Source organism: Stegostoma tigrinum, chromosome 32 (assembly GCF_030684315.1).
Source record: "Stegostoma tigrinum isolate sSteTig4 chromosome 32, sSteTig4.hap1, whole genome shotgun sequence".
Taxonomy (NCBI): domain Eukaryota; kingdom Metazoa; phylum Chordata; class Chondrichthyes; order Orectolobiformes; family Stegostomatidae; genus Stegostoma; species Stegostoma tigrinum.
In genome coordinates, this window is record NC_081385.1 from 11,150,008 (window position 1) to 11,175,216 (window position 25,209).

The 25,209-nt window shown below is 42.2% G+C and overlaps 1 protein-coding gene across 1 annotated transcript; it reads left to right on the top strand.

Annotated features, from left to right (window-relative positions):
- Nucleotides 1-3,432: 3,432 nt before the first annotated feature.
- On the top strand, nucleotides 3,433-24,483 carry pafah1b2 (platelet-activating factor acetylhydrolase 1b, catalytic subunit 2). The gene is made up of 6 exons (XM_048562082.2): nucleotides 3,433-3,580; nucleotides 12,394-12,591; nucleotides 14,709-14,798; nucleotides 17,677-17,793; nucleotides 18,022-18,144; nucleotides 19,494-24,483. Exons 2-6 carry the CDS (start codon nucleotides 12,511-12,513, stop codon nucleotides 19,770-19,772), a joined length of 690 nt encoding a protein of 229 aa, XP_048418039.1. The 5' UTR covers nucleotides 3,433-3,580; nucleotides 12,394-12,510; the 3' UTR covers nucleotides 19,773-24,483.
- The last annotated feature ends 726 nt before the right edge of the window (nucleotides 24,484-25,209 follow it).

Below are 25,209 nucleotides of genomic sequence, written 5' to 3' on the forward strand. Positions count from 1 at the left end.
GCAGGCCAAGCAGCATCTCAGGAGCACAAAAGCTGACGTTTCGGGCCTAGACCCATCATCAGAGAGGGGGATGGGGAGAGGGAACTGGAATAATTAGGGAGAGAGGGGGAGGCGGACCGAAGATGGAGAGTAAAGAAGATAGGTGGAGAGAGTATAGGTGGGGAGGTAGGGAGGGGATAGGTCAGTCCAGGGAAGACGGACAGGTCAAGGAGGTGGGATGAGGTTAGTAGGTAGATGGGGGTGCGGCTTGGGGTGGGAGGAAGGGATGGGTGAGAGGAAGAACCGGTTAGGGAGGCAGAGACAGGTTGGACTGGTTTTGGGATGCAGTGGGTGGAGGGGAAGAGCTGGGCTGGTTGTGTGGTGCAGTGGGGGGGAGGGGACGAACTGGGCTGGTTTAGGGATGCGGTGGGGGAAGGGGAAATTTTGGAGCTGGTGAAGTCCACATTGATACCATTAGGCTGCAGGGTTCCCAAGCGGAATATGAGTTGCTGTTCCTGCAACCTTTGGGTGGCATCATTGTGGCACTGCAGGAGGCCCATGATGGACATGTATCATTTCCACTCCCCCTCCCATTCTTTAGATGACATGTCCATCATGGGCCTCCTGCACTGCCACAATGATGCCACCCGAAGGTTGCAGGAACAGCAACTCATATTCCACTTGGGAAACCTGCAGCCTAATGGTATCAATGTGGACTTCACCAGTTTCAAAATCTCCCCTTCCCCAACTGCATCCCTAAACCAGCCCAGTTCGTCCCCTCCCCCCACTGCACCACACAACCAGCCCAGCTCTTCCCCCCCACCCACTGCATCCCAAAACCAGTCCAACCTGTCTCTGCCTCCCTAACCGGTTCTTCCTCTCACCCATCCCTTCCTCCCACCCCAAGCCGCACCCCCATCTACCTACTAACCTCATCCCACCTCCTTGACCTGTCCGTCTTCCCTGGACTGACCTATCCTCTCCCTACCTCCCCATCTATACTCTCTCCACCTATCTTCTTTACTCTCCATCTTCGGTCTGCCTCCCCCTCTCTCCCTATTTATTCCAGTTCCCTCACCCCATCCCCCTCTCTGATGAAGGGTCTAGGCCCGAAACGTCAGCTTTTGTGCTCCTGAGATGCTGCTTGGCCTGCTGTGTTCATCCAGCCTCACATTTTATTATCGAGGCATTGGTGTGCTTTCTTGACTGTAGCATCAACACAGAGGGACCAGAATCGATTATTAGTGATATTTACTCCTAGGAACTCGAAGTTCTCAACCACCTCCACCTCAGCACCAATGACACAGACAGGGGAAGTGTCCCCAATTCCACTTCCTGGAGTTGATGACCAGCTCCTTCATTTTGCTGACACTGACTGAGAGATTGTTGCCTTTACACCACGGCCACTAAGCTCTCCATCTCCTTCCTGTACTCTGTCTCATCGTTGTTTGAGATCTGACCCACTTCAGTAGTGTCATCAGCAAAATCTTTTTAAATGGAGGAGTTAGAGCTGGATTTGGTCACAATGTCATGAGTGTAAGAGGACTATAGTAAGGGACAGAGTGCACAGCCTGGCTGGGCAGTGGTGTTGAGGATTATTGTGGAGGAGGTGTTGTTGCCTATCCTAAATCTTGCGGGCTAGTCAAAAAGTCAAGGACCCAGCTGCAGAGGGGAAAGCAGAGTCCTAGGTCTCAGAATTTGGAGATGAGTTTAATTGGAATTATGGTGTTGAAGGTGGAGCTAAAGTCAGTAAAAAGGAATCTGACATAGGTGTCCATGTAATCCAGAAGTTTCAGGGATGAGTGTAGGGCTAGGGAGATGGTGCCTGTGTGGACCTATTATGACGGTAGGCAAATTGTAGTGGATCAAGGCAATGTGGGAGTCTGGAGGTGATGTGCACCATTACTAGCCTCTCAAAGGACTTCATAATAATATGTCAGAGCCATGGGGCGGTAGTCATGAAGGTGTGTTTTCTGATTTTTCTTTGGCACTGGGATGATAATGGTCTTCTTGAAGCAGGCGGGAACTTCACATCATAGTAAAGAGAGGTTAATAATGCCTGCAAATACCCCTGCCAGCTCTGAGTGCATGGCCAGGGACTCCATCCAGGCCCGTCTCTTCCTGTGGGTTCACTCTCAAGAAGGCTAATGTCTGTAGTGGTGACTGTAGGTACAAGTGCACCTGAGGCTGTTGGGGCAGGTGACTTAATTTCACTGAACCTCTGTTCAAAATGAGTCTAGAATGCATTGAGGTCACTGGGGAGAGATGCATTGTTGGCAGCGATTCTACTCAACTTTGCTTTGTAGCCTGTTTAAATTGTGTCAGCTTTGCCGCAGTCGATGTGTGTTTGCCTGGTTCGACTGGGAATTTAGTCTGGTATTGTCCCTTGGTACGCATGATAACAAAATGTGGAGCTGGATGAACACAGCAGGTCAAGCAGCATCTTAGGAGCACAAAAGCTGACGGTTCGGGAAGGGTCTAGGCCGGAAACGTCAGCTTTTGTGCTCCTAAGGTGCTGCTTGGCCTGCTGTGTTCATCCAGCCCCACACTTTGTTATCTCAGATTCTCCAACATCTGCAGTTCCCATTATCTCTTGGCATACATGATGGCTTTGTGAAGCCTGTACCTACATTTCATGCATAGGTCAGGGTCACCCGAAGTGAACGCCTCAGTACTGGACTTCAGTAAGGAGTGAATATCCCAATTCATCCATGGTTTCCATTTGAGGAACATCTGGATTAACTTCTTTGGCACGCAGTCATCTACACACTTGCCAATGAAGTCTGTGTAGTATCATGCTCATTTAAGTTGGCTGCGAATTTCTTGAATATAGTCTAGTCTGCTGACTCCAAGCAGTCACGCAGGAGCTTGTCTGCTAGCTCAGACCAGGACTGTATAACTAATAGTGTGTAGTGACCGTGTAAAACTGACCTTTTTAAAATAATTAATGATTAATGAAATCAAAGTGTTGAGGATGCTAGACATCTGAAATGAATGACTCAATTTGACTGAAAACATTAACTTTGTTTCTCTCTCCACAGACGCTGCTCAGACCTGCTGAGCTTTTCCAGCAATTTCTGTTTTGTCTACCCTTTTCCAGTTTAGCAGCATTCTCAGCTGTTAAGCTTCTCCTTAAGCATATAAATGTGGTCTTGAATTTGGGAGCAGTAGGGACTTTATTGCACAAGTCACTGAAATCCAAAGGCTCTTTCAGTTCATGCTTGCAGCCCGCGCTCCTTCCGCTGGAGCGCCACCAGGGGGCAACACGGGGCGTGTGGTGACCTGCGCGAGTGGCAAGGGGGCGGGGCGCCGCGGCGGGACTGACGGGCAGCGAAACTGACCAACGGAGAGCCGAAATGTCGGGGACAGGTGCGATCTGATTGGTGAAGGGTGCTTGACGCTGGTGGCCAATAGAGAAGCTGGGTGGGGCGGGACTTCTGCCGGTTTGATTGACAGGCGCAGGCGGAAGTCGGTGGAATGGTGTGGCTCCAGCTTGGATACATTTGTAGCGGAGGAGGAGAAGCCCTTGGAAAGCAGGAGATCCCAGTGGATACAGAGGGAATCAGCAGTCGCAGCTCACTCTGCCTACCCTTCATTGCAGGTATCACCCACCTTGTGGTTGTCCAGGCGACCCCTCACCTCAATCCCTTCCTGAAATTTGCAGCTCCTCCTTCCAATCCTGCTCCAATGCCTAATGCTTGGATGGCCTGCAAAAGCAGGATGCACATTCCAATTCAGTGGCATTGTTACGTCTTTTATTTAAAGAAATAAAAGGGAAGATCTCCTTTCCCCAAAAGTCGACATCTGTATTATCAGGCTGCCGTCTGCAGCTGGTCCCTGATGAAAACCATTTTAGAATTTTTATTTGGGAAAATGATAAATTTGGAGCTGGCTGAGAAGGCTGCAGTGTAACATGTCTGCAGGTACCGCCAGTGAAATTGACACCTCGTCGTTGGCGTTTCGTATTGTTTCTTTGTGGAGAGAAATCCTTATTTTTTTGTTTTAACTTATGAGGTGAAAAGTACATTTTGGGAAATAATTTACCCTTGTCCTGGAGCGGCTAGTGTGGAAAATTGTAAAATGTCATAGTTGGATCATGGACATTTGGTGGGCCAAGGTAGAGGAAAGTTTGCACCTAATGGTGCTGTAAGTCACAGATTATTCACTATTGATTCTGTTTGTCTATAAGGGGAAACTATTTTTTCATGAATCAAGCATTTGTAAATTAGAAAAAACTCCTGTAGGTCACTAAAAATTTCAAAATGGTGTGAGTTATCTTTCTGCATTTTAATGTTTTTGTCATTTGGGAAATAAATGTTAATATTTTTAATGTCAGATGTGTGACAGGTTTGGATCATTTTGTTCACTGTTACTTTGGATTTTGTCTTTTGAAATTCTAAAACATTTTGCCTCAGCAATAAATGCTGATTAAATGTGAAAGCTTTCTAAAAAAACTTGTATTTCTTCCCCAACCCTTTTAGCTTGTTACTTTTGTTTAACCAGTGCTGTAATCAGGAAGGAGATGATCCTGGCTAGAGTTTTAATTATTTATAATTATAAAAATAAAACAAATAAATATTATTCCCAATTTATGTCTGGTAGGAATTGAACCCTGGCCTCCTAGCTTGGATATAGGAATTCTACTTTGCACCACCCTAAAACGTTATTCCTGACTATGAATCATGGATCAAACCCAGGCTGCAGCAGAGAAAGCACCAAATTTTAACCATTGTGGAGGTCATCTGATGGGAGTTGACGTATCTGATTACCATCAGTGCAGATCATCAATAACCCTGGGATCACTGAATGGTCTGTTCCATTTCAATTCAACATTAATAAGCAAGAAACCTCTCTAGAGCAGGTCTGTTGAGATTGCAGTTCTAATGGCCTAAACTAAATTACCATAAAATCAAATATAACCACTAACAAAAATGAAGGCACAATGTTCCTTTTTTAAATTAACTTTTTTGACCAAAGTAAGAGTAATTGAGAATCTGGTTTCTAAAGGCAGATTTGAGGGATTTGTCTCCTACAACAACTGCCTCTGGCATAATGAAACATCCCAAGATGTTTTTGTTTTAACAGGAGTACACAAAGCGAAGTATGACATAGCATAAAGTAAATCTTCTGCCTGAAAGGAGGTGTTTCAGAATGTCTGCCAAGCCTGGTGAGGCTGCGGTAACACCACTGTCTGGTTTAGTTTCTAAATGAGAACCCTAAAGGAACGCTCAAGACCTTTCAGCAAGGGCAGTACAAAGTTGAAAAGTGCATGAGAAAACTCTAGTGGACTAGGCAACGATGACTGGATGAAGCCCAAATGTAACTTCAACAAATCTGAAGAATCCACATGGAAGATGGGGTTGAGGGAGACAAAATTGACTACAGCCTTGAGGTCTTGTGGGAGAGAGTGCTTGAGGAAGAGGCAATATGAGATTTTTTTTCAATACAATTGACGGAGATTATTGAAGGCATTTTTAACTTCACCCTCTGGACCATCATGAAAATAATACAACTCAACAGAATCTGCCTGAGTTTCATGTTTGATAAAATTGTGAATGGACAGATTGCTTTAACGTGTATGGCAGCCTGAAAAAATACAACTGAAAATAACAGGCTTCTTCTCTTAATTTCTGTTCTTAGTTTTCTGAGTAATTGTATTCCGTAAATGTCAGCATCTAATAGAACTGAGAGTACAGAAACAAACAGTTTGTCCCAACTGGTTGATGCCAATGTTTCTGTCCATGTGAAAATTCTTGACTTTGTTTCTTGTTTGTTGTGTGTTGTTGGTCTAATTGCCCATTCCCAAAACCCTTTGAGACTGCCTTAGTGAATCACTGCAATTGTTGCAGTATCAGTGTTTGAGGGAGCAAAATGTAACGTCTCAAAGTTTGCAGATGATACCAAGTTGGGTGGGAGGGTGAGCAGCGATGAGGATGCAGAGATCCTGCAGCATGACCTCAACAGGCTGGGTGTGCAGGCAAATCAATGGCAGATGCAGTACAATTTTGTTAAATGTGAGGTCATTGACTTCAGAAGCAAAAACAAGAAGGTCGGTTACTACCTGAATGGCTGTAAATTGGGAGAGGGGGTGTGCAGCAGGACCTAGGTGTCCTTGTGCACCAGTTGCTGAAGGTAAGCATCAGGGCACAGCAGGCAGCAAATGGTGTGTTGGCCTTCATTGTAAGAGATTTTGAGTACAGGAGCAGGGATGTGTTGTTGAAGTTGTTCAGGGCCTTGGTGAGACCACACCTGGAATACTGTGTGTAGTTTTGGTCTCCTGTTCTGAGCGAGTGCAGCAGTTTTTACCTGTTTGATTCCAGGGATGGCAGGTCTGAAGAATGAGGAGAGATTGACTGACTAGGTTGGGATTGGTTTTCACTAGAGTTCAGATGAATGAGGGGGGAAATCTTGTGGAGACTTATAAAATTCTAACAGGACTGGACAGGGTAGATGCATGGAGGATGTTCCTGATTGTGGGTGTGTGCAGAATCAGGGATCACAGTACGAGGATTCGAGGCAGATGATTTAGGACAGAGATGAGGAGGCATTTCCTCACCCAAAGAGTGGTGAGCCTGTGGAATTCATTACCACAGGAATTAGTTGATGCCAAAATGTGGAATATATTCAAGAGGTGACTAGTTGTAGCACTTGGTGAATGGTATCAAAGGTTATTGGGGAGAAAGCATGATTAGGCTGTTGAGTTGGACAAGCAGCCGTGATAGTGATGAATAGTGGAACAGGCTAAAGGGGCTGAATGGCCTCCTCCTGCACCTATCTTCTGTGTTTAGGCAGCAGTTAGATTCAAGGGAATTATGTTCAGTTTTTTTTTGTCGATGGCTGTAATTTATCTCTTGGCTCTGGCATCTTTGTACAGTCAATTTGTGCTTTCTCCATTGCATCCATAGATCTTAATTTGGAGAAAGTAATGAAGCACAGTACTCCCAGTGTATTGTTAGGAGGTCCAACCTATTTTTGGAAAGTGAATTATAAAAATTGCAGCACTGCACAGCTTGTTCAGAACTAGTGGTACAAAATCACAACTGAGATTTATCCGTTAACACACATGAACAGATGGTAACTTTTCCAGCTTAGCATTTTAATTGTAAATCCTCTGTCAATAATTCCATCAGTGCAGATGCTGCAGCAAAGGATGATTGGCAAGATGGTGGAATCCAGTGTCATTGGATGAGTTTCAAGGTTCAGAGCTACTGTACAGTACAGCTCACTAACACAAATTGCCTTTCTCAATGTTTTGTAGATGACAAAGATTCAGACTTGACACTTGGTAAAAGATAACAATAAATCATCCGTGGGATGTAGATAATTTTCCAAAAACATAAAGGTTAAAAAGCTTGAAATCAGCCCGTTACAAAAGTAAATGGGCTGAGAGTTAATGCAGATTCAGGCTGTTTAATGTTCTTGGTAATGGATCAGAAACAATGGACATACCAGCAATAGTTAGGAGCTAACGAAAGTTAGGCTGTGTGTGCATTTAAATATCATATGGAATTACCTTATTGGGCCTTCCAGCAACTCGATGAAAACTGCACAATCTAGGTCTTTTTAAAAAATAGTACTTTAGCAATTTTTCATGTGTTGTACAGTGACCAAGTTCCTAATTTTTCTTATCACCCGACTGGTGTCTAAACTGGATTTGGAGCAAGTGGTGGGGAGACACATGTAGTGCTCTAACTCCCCACTAAGAGGCATCTGTGAGACAGGTTCATCCCTTGTTTTTGTAGAGAGGTAACATCTCGAGGGATCCTTATCATGGGCTGTGTGGGAGAGTTACTTGTGCTGCCTTGTGTCCGATTACTCTGTTGCAGAACTAATGCACTGTGTCTGTCTGACTAGTTTAAGGTATCATGTAGTTCCTGTGGATTGTGTAGTCTAATGGCCGTACTAGAAGAATCATCTGAACTCAAAACATTACCTTGCTTTCTTTCCATGGGTACTGCCTGACCCGCTGTAGTCTCTAGTGTTTTCTTTTCAGTACAGACTCCGGATTCAGTAGTAATGCTCCCAAGAATGCCTGTACAGTTTTGACAATAAGCAAACCGTCAGACAGAAGCAAGGGGCCGGTAGGAGACAGAGCATCCTACTGGTAACTGCATAAAAAGAAGCTTCTATTAGGGTGACCTTAAACTCCATGCACAATGTCACTATGCCAAAACCTACTTCCTTCATTGTGTGGTTCGACCTCTTGCAGCTTCCAATACGGTGGGGAGGCATCTACTGCAAACTCAAAATTTGCTAAAGTACAGTAAGTTGTGGCACTTTGAACTGGGGATAAATACAACAGTGCAGATTTTATAAATACAAATGTATACTGTGTCTCTGTGTTGCATTTTCAGCTATGGGTAGAGTACTGTTAATATTACCGGGCTATTCGACATGGTGGGAAAGAACAGTTTTAAGCAATGAATTTATGGCACCTCACATGAAACAGAATGGTCTAGATGCCACAATGGATCAGACATTGGTTTTTCACTTCTAAGATCTGGGATCACGTCTAGTATGGATAGTCGGGATGGATGTTCCTATGTAACATGAATTTAATGGTCTCAGTCCAGTTCTGTATGCCAATGGGAGAGCATCCTGGCATTGTGGTAATATTTTGCTGGATTAGTAACCGAGAAACCAAGGTTAATGCTCAGGTGATATGATCCCACCATAGAATTTTCAATTTAATGAATAAATTTGGAATTGACAAGCTGATTCCATTAACAGTGACCGTGGGATCATCAATGACTTAGTTAAAAACTCATCTGGTTCATGGATGTCTGTTGGGGAAGAAAGTCTTAAACCCTTACCTGGTCTGATCTACACATGACTCCAATATGGTGGACTGTTAGCTGTCCACTGAAGTAAACTGAGTGGATTGCTGGGCTAAGGGAATTTTGGGATGGGCAACAAAGCTGACCTTGCCAATGATGCTCACATCCTTGAAAGAATTGAAACAAAAAACAAAGCTGTCACTAGCGTTGGCAACCCCATGCCAATAGCAAAGGTCAAAGAGGAACAGTTGAGTGCTTAGTCCTGACGGAGGCACATTATTGAGGCAAACTAGAATTGCGTGGATGTGCTAGGGTTGCAGGAGCCTAATATAATGTTGTTAAATGTTCCACACAAGTATCTATTTCATAAACAACTTCACTAACAAATTATTATTAAAGCTTATTGGGGTAAGGATGAATTGTCTGTTGCAACTGAAACTTTTAATAAGCTGAAATGTAAACGCAGAATGTTTTTCTAGCTTAAAACAATTGCTGCAATAGTAATTAAAATTTGTAATGTTACGTGTGCATAATGATGCATGTTTTTGGTTGGAGGTTTGTCTACTGGCTCACATTAACAAAATGTGAGGTGTTAAAACTGTAGAATCTATAAAATAGCAGCTACCTGTCTAATTAAGACTTTTTCCCTTTCTTAAAAACAAGGACTAATTCAGGTGAGAGGCATCAGGAGCAAAGTAGTGTTGGCAGTAGGCTCAGTGAAGCATGTGCTGTCAGCTTGTGGTGTTAGCTCCTCTTCATACATACCTCCCAGCTGTGTTTTGACCTGCCTCGCTCTGTCTGTCGCTCTCTCGCTGTCAGTACTGCAGTGCTGTAGCCAGCTTCCCCTTCATGATTTGTACTCTCTCTGTTCTCCGTGCTGGTGTGATGCAGTGCACACAGATGACAGAAAGTGCCTGAATTTGACTGTCTGGTCAAATCACTAGTATATGCAAATAAATTGTGGATGTGAAAAGAAGCGGCTGTGGGTGCCTTTCTGTATTCTTTCTTAACTGGTTCTACCTTTTTTTGTGCTTTCTTCTCATCTCACCACCCCCTTCATATTTTCTAGGTTTATCATTTAGGCCTTTTGTCATCCTTCCCTTCCTTCTGTATCCTTTGTTTTCCAATATTTTTCCCCCTTTTTTAATGTCCCTTGAAGGTCTCCTAATGGGAGAAATCCATTGCAGATATTGCTAGTTCTGACAAGAAAACCTGAGGCCTCAACTGAGGCCGAATACAAATGACAGTGAATTTCTGCGTTTCCCCGGGGTCCTAGTGTTCTCCTTTGCTTAGTGAAAGTCCAAGGAGCAAAAATAATTGGTGTGCTTGTCACGGGCGTCAAGGAACCAGAATGATCTCCTGCTAAATTGGACATTTCCAATCGCAGCCCTTTGGGATTAAGTGACAGACAGAAGCTGTTTGATTAGACCTTTTGCAGAAGGATTGATGGAATGTTTCTGGGATATGTGAGCAGCATTGACAGAAAGCTGATTCACCCACAGGAGACCGAGTCGGGCAATCATGAGCTGCTCATGCCATTGAAAAGTTGGAGGTGATGCAGCTCAGAAGTCAGTGCTTATGCTGGCTGTGCGTGTGAATGATCTTGTCGCACCAGCACAAAGTGACCTTGGATTTGCTGCTGATCTGAAGTTTAACAGCAGAATTGTAATGTGGTTTTAGAAAGGCATAGCTTGCTTAGAATGACAGGCAATTTATTTTAGTTAAATGTGAAGCAATATATTTGAATAAGTAATTAATTCCTACACTCAGTTCACATTGAGATTTTCCTCGCTGCAGCATTTTAACTTTGTACCTTCTGAGTAAAGAATGGTTAAACTTGTAAAGAAAAGGCTTTCATTTATGTATTGACAGTCTATAAGCATAGGACATGCCGCAGGCATTTACAGCCAATTTAAATATTTTTGAAGTGAGTTAATTATTGTAATTGAAAAATGATGTGCAGTTGCTGTTGTTGGACTGGATGGACAAAGTCAGAAGTCGCATGGCAGCAGGTCATAGTCCAACAGGCTTATTTAAATCACAAGCTTTTGGACTGATGGAGCAGTGTTACGAAAGCTTGGGATTTTAAGTAAACCAGTTGGACTGTAACTGGTGTCATGAGACTCATTTTAATTAAGAAAGATGGGAGCAAATTTACACACAGCAATGGGGCCAGGAGCAAATTATCTGCCTCAGTGACGTTGGTCAAAGAATAAATATTAGCTCAGTCTTGTTTGGCAGAACTTCCCTGACATCATTTAGAATAATGCCATGCGATTGTTTTTACATCAACTTGAGATGAGACCTTAGTTCACTGTCGTGCCTGAAAGTGTAACACTTCTTCAGTCCTGCACTAGAGTGTTGGCCTAGAATTTGTGCTCAAGTCCCTGAAGTGGGACTTGAGCCACAACATTCTGATGCGAGAGATGACGGCACAGGTCTCCAGTGTGTCAATGTCCATGGTCACCTTTGTTCACTGTTGAAATAAATCTAGTTTCTTCACCTTAGCCACTGTTTACTGCTGTACTTTCAGAGGTTGATTGAAATCCAAGTAAGAGTAAGGGATAACCAATATACAGACTTGGTGTAGGACATTTATAAATAAGTAAATTTCAGTTACTTGTTAGAGGAGAAAACAATGGGGTGAGCTAGATCTGCGGGGCTGCTACTCTGATTTAACAAAAACAGAAATTGCTGAAAAAGGTCAGCAGGGCTGCAGCCTCTGTGGAGAGAAATCAGAATCTGTTTGGTTTATAACTCAGTCAGAGATAGCAAGAACTGCAGAAGCTGGAGTCAGAGATAAGCGTGGAGCTGGAGGAATACAGCAGGCCAGGCAGCATCAGAGGAGCAGAAAAGTTGACGTTTCTGGTCGGGACCCTTCTTCAGAGAAGGGTCCTGACCCAAAATGTCAACTTTCCTGCTCCACTGCTGCCTAGCCTGCTGTGTTCCTCCAGCTCCACACTGTGTGTTACTTGTTTGGTTTGTATTGGTTCAACAAAGATTTGAACTTAGAAATTCAAACCTTTCCATTTTAAAAAGAATAAAGAGTAGACAAAGCTAAATAAAATTAGTCTGGGCCTGCCCACCTCATAATTCCAGCAGCCACGTGGGAGCCATCATTTTGCTGTTGGATATAGTGGAAACTTGTCAGTCATGGTCACCATTAGAGTGGCCCATAACCGAGGCAAGCGTATAGGCATTATTCTCATCACAGGTATGAGACCGAGAGTGGGGAAATCATTAATTTTACCTGAAACAAATACAGAACTGTAAAATGGAATTGCGCACTTATTTAGAAAAACAACACGCTGCCAATTGTCAACAGGTCTGGCAGTGCTGGTGAAGAGGGAAGTAGTTGGTGTTTCAAGACTGTCCCATCCTCAAACCTGGAAGAAATTTCTGAACATGTTGAGAGACATGGAGATGGAGGGGTTTGGCAATGGCGCAAGATAAAATAGGGTGGTAATGGAATAATAAAGAAATGAAAGATGGATTCAGAGGAGGTGTAAATGACAGCAATAGAATCATTACCAGTGTCAATGTCTGAGGGTGAATGAGAGCAGTGTTTGTCATCTAAAATTATTTAGCTGTGCATTGAAGTTAGGAGTTTTGTTGTTTATTTTTGTCATCTTTACAGGCCTGTTTTTAACCAAGGAACACTGAGCATTCCAGGTTTGAGTGCTGTTTTCACACAAGTCACCGCTCCCAACATTATTCCTGGTGTTCAGGTTTGGAAGCAGCCTCAAGGGAAACAATGAGCCAAGAGGGTTTAAACTCAGCTGCGGTCCCTCTCTGTGCAGAGGATGTCCAGGGAGATGGTCGCTGGAAGTCACTGGTAAGAATGTATGTCTGGCTGCTGCTGTGAGCCGCAAGTAATTGTAAGAAGCTGAGTCCGATCACAACACACCAATAGCAATAAGCGTTTTAAACACTGAGATTCTATATAATTTTTCTCACCATTAAATTAACCCTCTTTGCCAAACCAGGATGCTGTAAGTTTTCCACTTGGGGATAACACATCCATCATGGCCATCTACATAAACAGTGACCAAATGAAAATGTTGGGTTAGGCACCTCTCGCAGCTGATCTGTCTCCCCATCTCTCCTTGGCCGACACTTGTGTTGCTCAATCGTCAGTGAGTGAAAGTGGCAAAAACCTTTTTGTTTTGTATTTCCTCCTTTAAATAGGATCCCCATCATTTGGTGGCTCACACAGTTTATCTGCAGACTTAGGAGGTTTGAATTTTGAGCCTCTTAAAATCTCTTCCAAGTACCATCATGTAGCAGAACACAGGACACCAGACTTGGCAGTGGTTTGTTTTTTAACGTAGTTTTTACAATTTCTTGTGAAAAGTGAACGATGGTGGAGCAACGATTCAGGCCTTAATGGCTCTAAAGCACTTTGGAACATCCTGAAAATATGAAAAGTGCAATATAAATCTAATTTCTTCAGAAGGAACGAGGCTCTGAAAGCTTGTGTTTTCAAGTAAGCCTGTTGGACTATTCCCTGGTGTCGTGTAATTTCTGACCTTGTGCACCCCAGTCCAACACCAGCACCACCTCATTCCCTACGGTGGAATAGAGTTTATGATGGGGTCTGGCTGTCTGTGGAAGATCTGCTTGAAAGTGCAACAAGGTTTGTGATCATCCAAGTCTAGTTCTCCATTGTTGCCCTGTTTATATAGAGTGGAGCACCTCTTAAAGCTTAATGACTAAGATTCTTAGCAAGATTGAATATTATATGCCCTCTGGCTGCTGACTCATTGTGAAACTGCACTCTCCAACTTCCTCACCAAGTGGAAAATTATAATATCCTGCTTGTTTGGCACAACAGTACCAACTACATTTCAAGATACAAAGATTAAACACTCAGTCTACCCTGGCAGTGGTTATTACAGCGGGTTAGAACATTATACCTTCACCTATGAATCAGAAAGTTGATGGATATGACTTGCTATGATCCAGTGTTTGGGTATAGATGATATATAAAAATTCCCTTAATGTCATTTGTAATCCAGAAGTTTAGAAGTGTGGTGGAAGTTTGAGAAGCAATTCTGAAAACCAAGGGTTCGAGGTTCCCCCAAAGTGGGGGGGATCACTACTCAAGTGGGGCCTTGAGCTAAAGTTTCAGGGCCTCTGATGCGGTGATAACTGCTGTGGATCTCCTACCGAATTGTAACAGTAGTGTACATGTTGCCTCAGATCCCCTACTCTCACAATGAGAACAGGGTTTTGCATTTCTCATCAAGGGGGAGGCCACTAATAATTTCAGTCTTTGAAATGCAGTCACAGAAGTGGGAGAATATTGGGAAGCACTGTCATAGATTTTAACTGTGCAAAAAATTCCTCTTAATTAATCCGAGCTGCATCGAATCCATAGCGTTGATATATCAAGCTGTACATCTGCTTACACATGTCCATATTTATCTGTCCCAGCAATTATTCCTTCTCTATTCTTGTCCGTTTCCCGTTGTAGCTGCTTATTTCACATCTGGTCATTGACTACCATAAAAGGTACTGATCAAGGCTGGAATACCAGGTTGAATTGAGGAACAGCAAGAAACTGGACTGGGAATGATGACATCTAACAGTATAAAGCAACTTCAGCCTATGCTGTGATTTCTGCATTGATTCGATTAAGCCGTGGATAATTTTATGTCAATTATCAACTCGGTGGTGGGGGGAGAGAATGTACAAATCTCTTCCCTTCTCCAAATTCTGTTGAATGCACAAGGTTATTTCATCCCCCCCCCCCCCCCCCCCCCCAACCACGTGCCTCCTCAGTCACTGCATCCCACTGAAGCAGAGCTTCCAAAACTGTTCTAGTGTTCACATGCAATGACTGTTGTTTCTTTTTTGAAGAAATAAATTCAGTGTGTTTATCTGAAACCATTTAGCTGCTTAATTGAACAGGATGGTGCAAGTTTTTCAATGAGATTTTTACCCCAACAGCACAACAGATTTGTCCTGGACTGCAAGGATAAAGAACCTGATGTCCTTTTCGTAGGTGACTCCATGGTGCAACTTCTGCAGCAGTACGAAGTGAGTGAGCTCTTGATTATCTTTTACTGGTCAATTGCCAGTGACGCTGTTATCATTTTGTTTCCTTTCAGTTCTCAAGATGCAGATGTAGATGATAGGTCATGGTCTATCACCCTATCTTTGGTTCCCATGAGAAGGTGGCTGTTCAATTGAGTGACTTGTCGGTCAACTTCAGAGGACACCCAACTGTGTTGTTGTGAGACCAGAATCACTCCAGAGTGAAAATGGCAGAATGTTCCCTAAAGGACATCGACTTTGTACAATTCCCCAGCTTCACGGGCACTTTTATTGGAATCCATTTAGTGCTCGGTTTGTTTTTAAACTGAATTTAAATGTTTAAGTTTTCAGGATAGGGATTTGACTTGAATTCCCTGAATTATTAGCCCTGTCCTCTGAATTTCCACTCACTGGACTACTATTGCCATGGTCAAGGATGTCCTCAACAGACGAATAAAACATTAATATTCCTGAAAAGTGACAGTTTTTGTGGAAGATTTCGCTTTCATGATTCACAAAAATACCAAAGTAGAGAAGGCACTACATTTTATATACCACAGGAGTCCACTGATCAGTGGTGAGTAGACTTTTAATTGTTGCAAGTGTTGCTATGGTAACAGCTCTGCCAATCACTGTCCACTTACCAACTAATCAGCACTCTCTCCTCCATACAGCATTCAGGTTGTTCAACCTCTACATTGGCATTCTTGCAAATTTTCCTGATGAATATAAGACAAAAAGCTTCAACACAATGGAACACTCAAGTTACGCACTTGCAAATTAATAGAGATTATTACGACCCCTTGTGCGAGTCCTATAGCACACAACGTGGTCTTCGTTCCATGTGCTGTCCAAAGCGAGTGTCATTCAGTCCATTCAACTGTCTCCTTGCCCTGGCTATGGATCTGATCAAACCCCCTCATGTGTTAAGAAGGCAGCCTAGACCCTAACTTACTTTTATTCTTAAAGATAAATCTGAGTTGCTGTCTTTCTGATGCAATTCGACTGGGCAACTACTCAATATTTAACAAAACACAATTTATTAAAACTACACTTAAGAGACAACAGAACAAAGAAGGATTCGGAATAACTCCACTCTACTCGACAACTTACCGGAATAATAGATACAGTAACTATAACTAATTAGCTGTTCTAATATAGTAAAAAAGGCAAATTCAGAAAAGAGGTAGTAAGAACCGCAGATGCTGAAGTCAGAGTTGACAGTGTGGAGCTGGAGGAACACAGCAAGCCAGGCAGCATTTGAGGAGCAGGAAAGTTGATGTTTTTCTGACCCATTTCTGAAGAAGGGCCCTGACCTAAAATACCACCTTTCCTGCTCTTCTGATACCGCCTGGCCTGCTGTGTTCCTCCAGCTCCACACTGTGTTGTCTCTGACTTCAGCATCTGCAGTTCTTACCATCTGAGTGATTTATAATCACACTGCGAAACCCCATTTCTGAATTCAGTAAACAAATTGCTTCACATGCAGCTTCTGCAGCAAGCAGAGAACCCCAGCTTTTGGCTGTATCTGAGAGACAAAAAAATAGCTTCTACCTCTTTCAACACCCCAACAGCAACTTCTGAAAGCTAAACTTAATTCCTGGTTCAGTGGAAGCTTGACCAGGCTTCATCTACTTCTCCAACCTTTCTTTTTAAAAAGAAATCACCCAAAGCTGCTTCAATTGTTAGTCTTCTCATGGACTGCTCAGCTCTAGTCCCCCAATCTCGCTCTAAAAAAAACCAGGACAAAATGCACCTCTTAAGGCTACTTTATCATCACACTGTCCATCAGTGTCATATGATGTTTAATTGCTACAACATTTAATTGTAAGTATGACTGCATCAGAGACATTTCCCCCATGGTGATTGCCCATTACTTATACAAGGCGTTCCAGATCCTCAGTAAAAATCTGAGTCTGACAGCTGTTATTAGAAAAGCTTATGCTCAGCATTTGGCATGGCTGGGAAGAGCTATATATAGGCATGAACCATAGAACAGAGGAAGCAAGGCAAAATATGGCAGATGCTGGCAATTTGAAATAAAAAATGAAAATGATGGAAATTGTAATATTTAATGCTGCTAAGCAGGCAGAGAAGATTGGCAAAATGTAATGTTTGTATTTTAATTCCAAAGTGGGTGAGTGACTCTCTGGGTTACAACCCTGCTGTTTAACTCTTGAGACTTGGCTAATAGTCTAGCCTCTAATTAATTGGATGAAAGTCTCTCTTCTTTATACTCCTTGACTTTGGGTAATCTTAACCCATTTTCTAGCCCATGAGTCAATATTGTCAATTGTTTCACTAAGATTGATAGACTCGTTCAAGCAGTTGAAGTGATACGTGTACTGAGGAGGACTGATGTTCTGGCCGTGGAGTTAAGACTCTCAGAATGTCTTTACACAGACCTATGAATTGAGAGTAGGCCATTTGGCCCTTCAAGCCTGCTTGGTCACTTTAATAATGTCATAGCTGATCTGTTACAGGCTCAACTTTCCTGTTTACACTCCTTCACCTTTTGACTCTCTTGTCAATCAAAGATCCATTTAACTCTTCCTTAAGTATTCACCGCTGCTTTTGCCTCCACTGTGCTCTAGCAAGAGTTCAACAGATTTTTTTTGGGTCAGCAACACTTCTCCATTGCAGTGCTATGGAGATTGTAAATGTTTGAGTCCTCAGCAGCAATCTGTATCAGTGACTTCAATGAAGGGACTGAAGTCATTTCATGGAGGAGCAAGGCAAATCAAGTGTAATACTACAGTGGAATGATTGCGTATCATCTGATAATATCAGTTTAGATTGAATCTAAATTCAATAAAAAAATCTTGAATCAGAATTGAAAGGCTGGCACGGTAACTGTGTTTGATTTTCCTTGTTTGGACAGATCTGGAGGGACCTGTTCTCACCGCTGCATGCACTTAACTTTGGGATTGGAGGAGATACCACGAGACATGTCTTGTGGAGGCTTGAGAATGGAGAACTAGAAAACATCAAACCCAAGGTAGGGAGAGAGCAATATTTCTGACCCATTTGACCCCACAATAGACTGTATTAAAGTCCTTTGAAATACATTTATCCATGCAAAATGCACTGCTAGCACCTCAATCTGCTAACCTAATCAGATTGAAATAAGTATTAGATGTGAAGTTTTAACTTTTTGGTCAGTATGATTATTCTAACACAATAAAGTTGAATACGAGTATTGAGTAAAAGTCCAAACTGTTTACAGGTGATTGTCCTCTGGGTGGGGACCAACAACCATGAACACACAGCCGAGGAAGTAGTCGGTGGGATCGAGGCGATTGTACACCTAATTAACATAAGGCAACCTCAGGCCAAAGTGGTGGTATTGGTAAGTGTTTCTGTTTCTGTGTATAACTTGCTTTCGCTTCTTTCTTATCTTTGAGCATGAAATAGCAGCACGTTTGTTTGCTGACTACCTATCTTGTTCCAAAGGCTGATTAGTCCATGCCATAATCCTATGTTGTTGTTCTCCACAAATGGCAGGATAGTCGTTGTCCTAGCCAATTGCCAGAACGGCATGTTTTGTGTTTGAGATTGAAGTATTTTCTCAGTGAATTTCTAGATCATTTGGAGGAGTGACTGAGATAAATGTCCCGGCTTCAGCTTTTGGATGCATTTCAGTCTCCTTAGACCAGTGTCATGCATCTCCTGCAGGCTGTTTTAAAGAACAAGAATGTGATTCCAGACTCTCGGCTAACACAACGTGGAGCTGGAGGAACACAGCAGGCCAAGCAGCATCAGAGAAGTGGGAAAGTTGACATTTTGGGTCAGGGTCCTTCTTCCAGAAGGGTCAACTTTCCTGCTGCTCTGATGCTGCCTGGCCTGCTGTGTTCCTCCAGCTCCATACTGTGTTGTCTCTGACTCCAGCATCTGCAGTTCTTACTATCTCCAGACACACAGCAATGTAGTTGACACTTAACTGCACTCTGGGCAATTAGGAATTCATTGGCCCACATCCCATGAATTAATTGAACAGGACACCTGAGAGCAGATTCATTTTCGGTTTGTGCTGCCTTCCTGGTTAATAGCTGGTAGTGCACAGGGAATTAAATGAGAAAACATATTGTGGCATGTTGCAGAACTGCCAATATATTACCACAGTGAAAAGCTGCTGTGTTGCCTGGCACCTAACCCTAGGGAAGGAGGGGGAAAGCATAGGAAAAACCATCCCGGGTCATGCTGGATCCAGAGCAGCATCTGCAGAGACTTTAGGCAAGCAGGCAGCAAATTGCTGTGACTGAGGTGATGTTTGGAGCCATGAGGAAAAAGGTAGGGAGAGTCAGCCACTAACAGGAGAGCCATCTCCTTTCTGTTCCCAGCAGCCATGGACCTGGACAATGGATTTATTACATTTACAGTAAAGTCACCATAGCCCCAGAGGGCCATTGGTCTGTTCTCTCTTCAGAGAGAGACAGCTGGTGGTGGTTTAAACGGAGGGTCACCAGGAGAGGGCGAAGCTGAGAAAGTGTGACCTTAATGGTAATCTCAGCCAATGCAGGAACTATGGAGTGGATTCTGCTTCTGACTTTCTCTTTGACCTGGGAGAACTCAGTAGCAATTCCCAATCAAACCAGCACAAAATTTGCCTAGATAGTTCAAAACCAGGAGAGAGCTTTTCTATCAAGAGGTTACTTGCTGTTTGCCATCCTGTTTTACTTCATGATCCTTCTATTTCAGGGTCTCCTGCCTCGTGGGGAGAAGCCCAATCCTTTGCGAGAGAAGAATGCAGAGGTGAACGTGCTGTTGAAGAGATCCATCTTGAAGTTCCCAAATATGCAGTTCCTGAATGTCGATGCAGAGTTTGTGCATTCTGACGGCACCATCTCCCATCATGACATGTTTGATTACTTGCACCTCACCCAAATTGGCTATGCCAAAGTTTGCAAACCTGTCTATGAACTGCTAGTTCAGCTCCTGGAGGAGACACCTGAGGAGAAACAAGCCACCCTGGCATGATCGCATCAAAGCCCTTCATATGTCATTGCCATCTCTTTTAAACTGGGATCCGACCAGCACTACATTTAGAATCCTGCAACGCTCCTGCCTGGAACGTTTGAGTAAAGGCACCCTGATTTGTTTCAATATTTTGAAGTGCAGGGTTCCCTGTGAAGTGGACACTGTTTGTTCTATATCGAAGCATTAGGCTACATTTGAAATAGACAGTGCAGTTTATATATACATTGCTCTGTTACTGTCATTTGGCATAATGAGGTCATGTTGAACATAGATGTGTGTCTGCAATAATTAGCCATTGGTCACCATATACTAGAGGAAAAAGACACCTGTCTTCCATTGATTTTTCTTCTTTAATTGCTGACTTGGTGTAATGTGAATCCCCATTTACGTCCAACTCTCTTTTAAACATAGATATAGTGGCCACAGAAATTAGTCTGTTGGCAGTTGTATGGTACAGATATTCTTTTTATGAAAATTGACTCATTCAGATTTTTCCAACACAGTGCGTTAGTCTCCAGTACTTTGTAAATACTATAGTGAGGAGCTGTGGAGACCTCTAGTGGTAGTGAGAGTGCTGTCTTTTCACCATTTTGGGTTCAACATTGTTGAATTTGCTTCCATTCTACATTACGAGACATTGGATGTGTTAATGTTCCTGATTTCAAACTTTTAACACAGTTATTCATCTTTGAGATGGAAGGGCTTTCCAATTCCATCATTGCCAGTCACCATTATGTGAATGAGAATCCTGTTCTGCAACTATTTTCTTTTGATTATTCTTCATTCAGCACAGAGTGGAACATCAAAAAGGAGTCTTATGCAGTTTTAATTCTTGTTGGTCTCTTTCCACACTTTTGTTTCACTGAACTCTTTGGAGGAATTGTCTGGGCGAATGAATGGGTCTCTACCTATCTTGATGCCTTTGGAACATGACTGCACCTTCACAGCAGTATTTGTCGCACACGTAGATCATGGGTGAAGCATTGCATTAAGGGTTTGCCAGTCCTTGGGTAAGAAGCTTTTCCCCACCAACATCATGGAGGGCAGGCTTTCCACAATGTAAAAATTTCTAATAACATCCACCTGTTCTTTAGAGTTGTACATCTGTTGTTGCAGGAGGTCATGCGGCCAGTTATTTGGCCGTTTAACAATACACCAAATAAGTGAGAGGTATTCCCAGTATTGGGTAACACAGCAAAAAGGTTGAACATGGCCATTGATGTTTACTATCCCTCTGAGTGGAAGTAATAATGTTGCTTCCTGCTAAATCTGAGCTGTGGGCCATGATGTTTGTTGCTGAGTCGGCCCTGCCTTGCTCGCTTTGTCAGAGTTGACTGTGAAATTGGTGCCATGAGGAAACAGTCAAAGTTCATTGATGTGTTACTGGATGTAAAGTACAATACCTGCGTGAATTTGCTTGCTGGACGAATCTTGAAAATGAGTCAATGAAGGAAATTTCTGTGAGGACACTCCGTGTATTCAGTTTTAATAAATATATAAACCCTGCTTCTAGAATTAGCTTACCTATCAGGATCGGCTTATCTTTCATTGTCTTTCATTCAGTTTCAAAGATTTTTATTTGTTTGTATCTTAATTCTGTTTGTCTCCATTGCTGCTCCCAGCAGGGAAAATATAATGGAGACAGTGGGAAGCAGGTGCCTTGTTTCCAGATTATAATTTGCGACATACTTTTAACATTGGCCGAAGGGCAAGCATTATGTGATGGGAAAGGGAGAGAGAGGTGCCCCTGTACAAATTCAGTGGAGATAAGTAGGAGAGGGTTAAACTCCTGTCTCCCTGTTCCATGCTAATGTCCCTGGCACACAAGATTATTACTTCACCCAAATTTCACTTTGCAGGAATGTTTATCATGCTACAGATCTGAACCTTCTTGTTTGACCTCCTACCTTGTTCTTTCAGTTCTGTCTTTATTGAACTTTGGACCACATATACGGTGGCAGCCATGTCATTTCATTCCTGGGTAGCTGAAGAGTAATATTCAAAGCTAGCAGAGTCCGAAGTAACTCTTCACTGTGTAATGACCTGTATTAGTCTATTGGCTGCTAGCTTGTCAACAGCTTCAAACAGTAATTCAGTACCACTGAATAACATGGGTCACCGTGATTTAGAACATTGCTTCCTCTTGATGTTGGTAGAATGGGACCAAACAACTCCCAAATTTAACGTGATCAAGGCACTGGGGATCAGAACCTGGGAAACCTGAAAGCAACTCCAAATTTTAGAGCCAGGGTAGGGTGGTGATGAAACTATTGACCAAAGCACTGGCAGTATCTTAGATAAATACTATCAGAATAGTGATCTTATTGCTACTGTACGTTGCATGAAAAACATATTTCACACCTGTCAGGTTGTTTTTAATTAAATTTTTAAGAAAGTTTGTAAATTCTCCTTTTAAATCCTGGTTTGGGTATTGTCCTTTGAACAAAAGCAACAGCTACTGATAGAGGAGCCTTGATCCTAATATGCCGTACGGAGTGAATTGCAGGATTCTATATGCTGCTGCATTGATACATCTTAACAGAGATCAAGCTATATTGTTCCATTTTGAAATGTACACATCATGAAGTATTATCCCTGGCTGTTTACTCCATTAATACTGCACAAGTAAATACCTGTCTGCATTCTGAAATGCCTGCAGTAATGATATGCTGAAATGATCTGTTAACCTGCCCACCTGGATCTGAACGCACTGCACCATGGCTTTTTTAGTAACTTAATTCTTGTAAATATTTGACATTTCCAAGCCCCCTTTTCAGTTTGTAGATTGACTGACTGACTGACTGACTTGTTTGGTTTAATCTTAAAAGTAACAGTTATGAAGATGGTGCAATTAGTACATCTGTGTCATCTTCTGCTAGGAGGTAGCCATTGTGCAGATAATCATGTGCCCATGTTTCACACGCCTAGTTATTTACAGGCTGACAGAAGTCGAGTGCACAGGACTGAACCCAACAAAGCAATAGTAACGGTTTATTGTGTCCCTGAGAGTAGTCAAGGGGGTTTCTGCTGGAAAGCCATGTGTAAGACTAGTCAAATCCAAACATAGTTTGCCCAACATGTTTTGGAAAGGATGAGGATTAATACATAATAGAGCTGGATAACAACTTTATATTCAGCTTCTACGTTTGCAAATGTAAATAATTAAAATTACTCCACTTCTAGAAGAGAAGTGAAATTAATGCTGTACTTGAACCTCAGTCAACAATTCCTTTCCGTAAATAACTTTATGTCTAGGAATAAGCCCTTTGAATTCCTTTGGGTCAATATTGTGCACTATGCTTCAGTGGCCAGAGCCACAAAGACTTATTTTAATACTCTGGTCATTGTGAACTGTTTCTTTCTGTTTGTTGTTTAAAAATCTCTGCTCTGTAACTTGAATACTATCTTACATTAGTCAAGGACAGATTAGGTGTCAGGAGAGGGCTTTACAGAGAATTATGGTCTGCAGTAACACTTAACCAAAATTTGAAGGTGAAAATTATAGAACAGTTTTTATGACCCAAATAAATAAACTGCAAGCCGACCTGTTGGGAAGCATTAAGGAACAAGAGAGTGATATCATTGAAAGGTGTTATATTCCTGTTTGGGTTTATAATTAAATGTAATGTTCCAGGTTTTCTGGCATATTACCTTCTGAAGGACTGGCATATGCACTGAATCAATTCCTATGAGTATAAGCGAAGCATTGATAGGACAGGATACTATTAATGCTGTGACTGCCTCTCCCTTTTTTATATCCAGAAGCGCTTTCATGCAAAGCTGAACAGTTTGTTTCCCACCATCCATGTTCACTCTATCATCTTCTGCATTGAATGTACCTGTGAATGCTTTCAAAATATATATATTGTTTCTGCTTCACCAGCCATGTTAATGTTAAACTAGCTGTGGGAAACTGCAATGAATTTACAGAAGCAGCTGAAGATGCTTTTTGTTCCCATGTTCAATTCTGCAGTCAGTTTTATGAGAGGTTTTCACCTGTGACTGACGCAATTGCCTGTCCTCGATTTAACACTGTAGAACAGTAACCAAGGAACAGTGTGTAAAGTACTTGTCCTAATCAGATTAGGACTATGTGAACTAACACCCTAAGCTCAAATGTATGGATGGCACTATGATTCTCCATTTAGTAAAAAAAAACACACATAGTGCCAGGGCCATGTTTATATTCTGCTCATTACATTAAGCAGTTCTGTGATCTAAAAGATATACTCCTTATTTTCTCAGACCTCCATATTAAAGTTTTTCATTTTGTTTTAAAAGATATGCTGTAGAAGAATTTCTGGAACGTGGGCCAATGATGTGTTGACTGTAGGCACACTACATTATACTGAATAAAAAAAAATCACCAAAAGGCTTTTTTGAAAATGTTTCCTGCGTTCTCATATTTTACTATACAGATATTGGCATGTATGATCTCTGTGCAAGGTTATGCTTCCAGAAACACATTGTATAGTAATGCTTGATAAAACTCTGTGCAGTAGCCAAATACATGTTTGTTACATGTAAGATTGAAGAAGGCATACAGTACTGCTTACTTGTTTGGATGACTTGCTGAATGGTAGTATATATGCTATTTTAAAAAAAGTGTGTAGCTGTTATCAGACATCTGACAGCAGTGGTGTGTTGTGCTTATATGTACTGTAATTTATGCTTTAATGTACTGTATTAAAATTAAGAAATGTTAAAACTACCTGTTTGATCGGTACAAAGCTTCCTCTGAAAAGCTTCTTTCTTCTCACCATTTTATAACAATGCTGATGAATGTTGTACTTGACTCAACACCAGAATATTTTGAAAAGATCCAGAATATTTCACTAATTTGCACTAAAGCAGCTTTTTGTTGGCGATGCAATGTAATCTCCCAAGATGCTGCACTGTCAATCAATGAGATCAAACTAGATACGGTGATGTTATTTTACACGACAAGAAATTAGTTAGATTTTAAGCAGGGTCTGAAAGAAGAAAAGTGAGGTGCAGAGAGGGCATGCCAGAGCTTGGGGCCAAAGCAACAGAGAGTTACGTGTAAAATTGAAGAAAGCTTAAAGTATGGCCACTAACCGTGAAGTGATTATAAGTAAGAATGCACAAGAGGCTAAAATTGGAGTAGCGCACATCTCTGTGGTGGAATGAAAGAATTTGAAAACATGGATTTAGAATTTTAAAATCAAACCATTGCTTAACTGGAAGCTAATGTAAGCCAGTGAATACAGGGCTGCTAGGGGCATCAGATTGCAGCAAGCTCAGGCACTGGCTGCAGAGTTTATATAACAGCTTTGTGGAGGGAACATGGGGCAAACCGACCAGCAGTGTGTTGGAACAATTGAGTCTAAATGTAACAAAGGCCTGAATGAGATTTTGAATAGCAAATAAACGGAGGCACGGGTGCAGCTAAGCAACGCAATGGAGCTGGAAATAG

What these genes read in the sequence shown, in the direction of transcription:
- pafah1b2 (XM_048562082.2), top strand. Translation starts at nt 12,511, where the DNA reads ATGAGCCAAGAGGGTTTAAACTCAGCTGCGGTCCCTCTCTGTGCAGAG. An exon ending in AACTTCTGCAGCAGTACGAA is followed by an intron (nt 14,799 to 17,676) that starts GTGAGTGAGCTC and finishes TTGTTTGGACAG; the next exon opens with ATCTGGAGGGACCTGTTCTC. An exon ending in AGGCCAAAGTGGTGGTATTG is followed by an intron (nt 18,145 to 19,493) that starts GTAAGTGTTTCT and finishes CTTCTATTTCAG; the next exon opens with GGTCTCCTGCCTCGTGGGGA.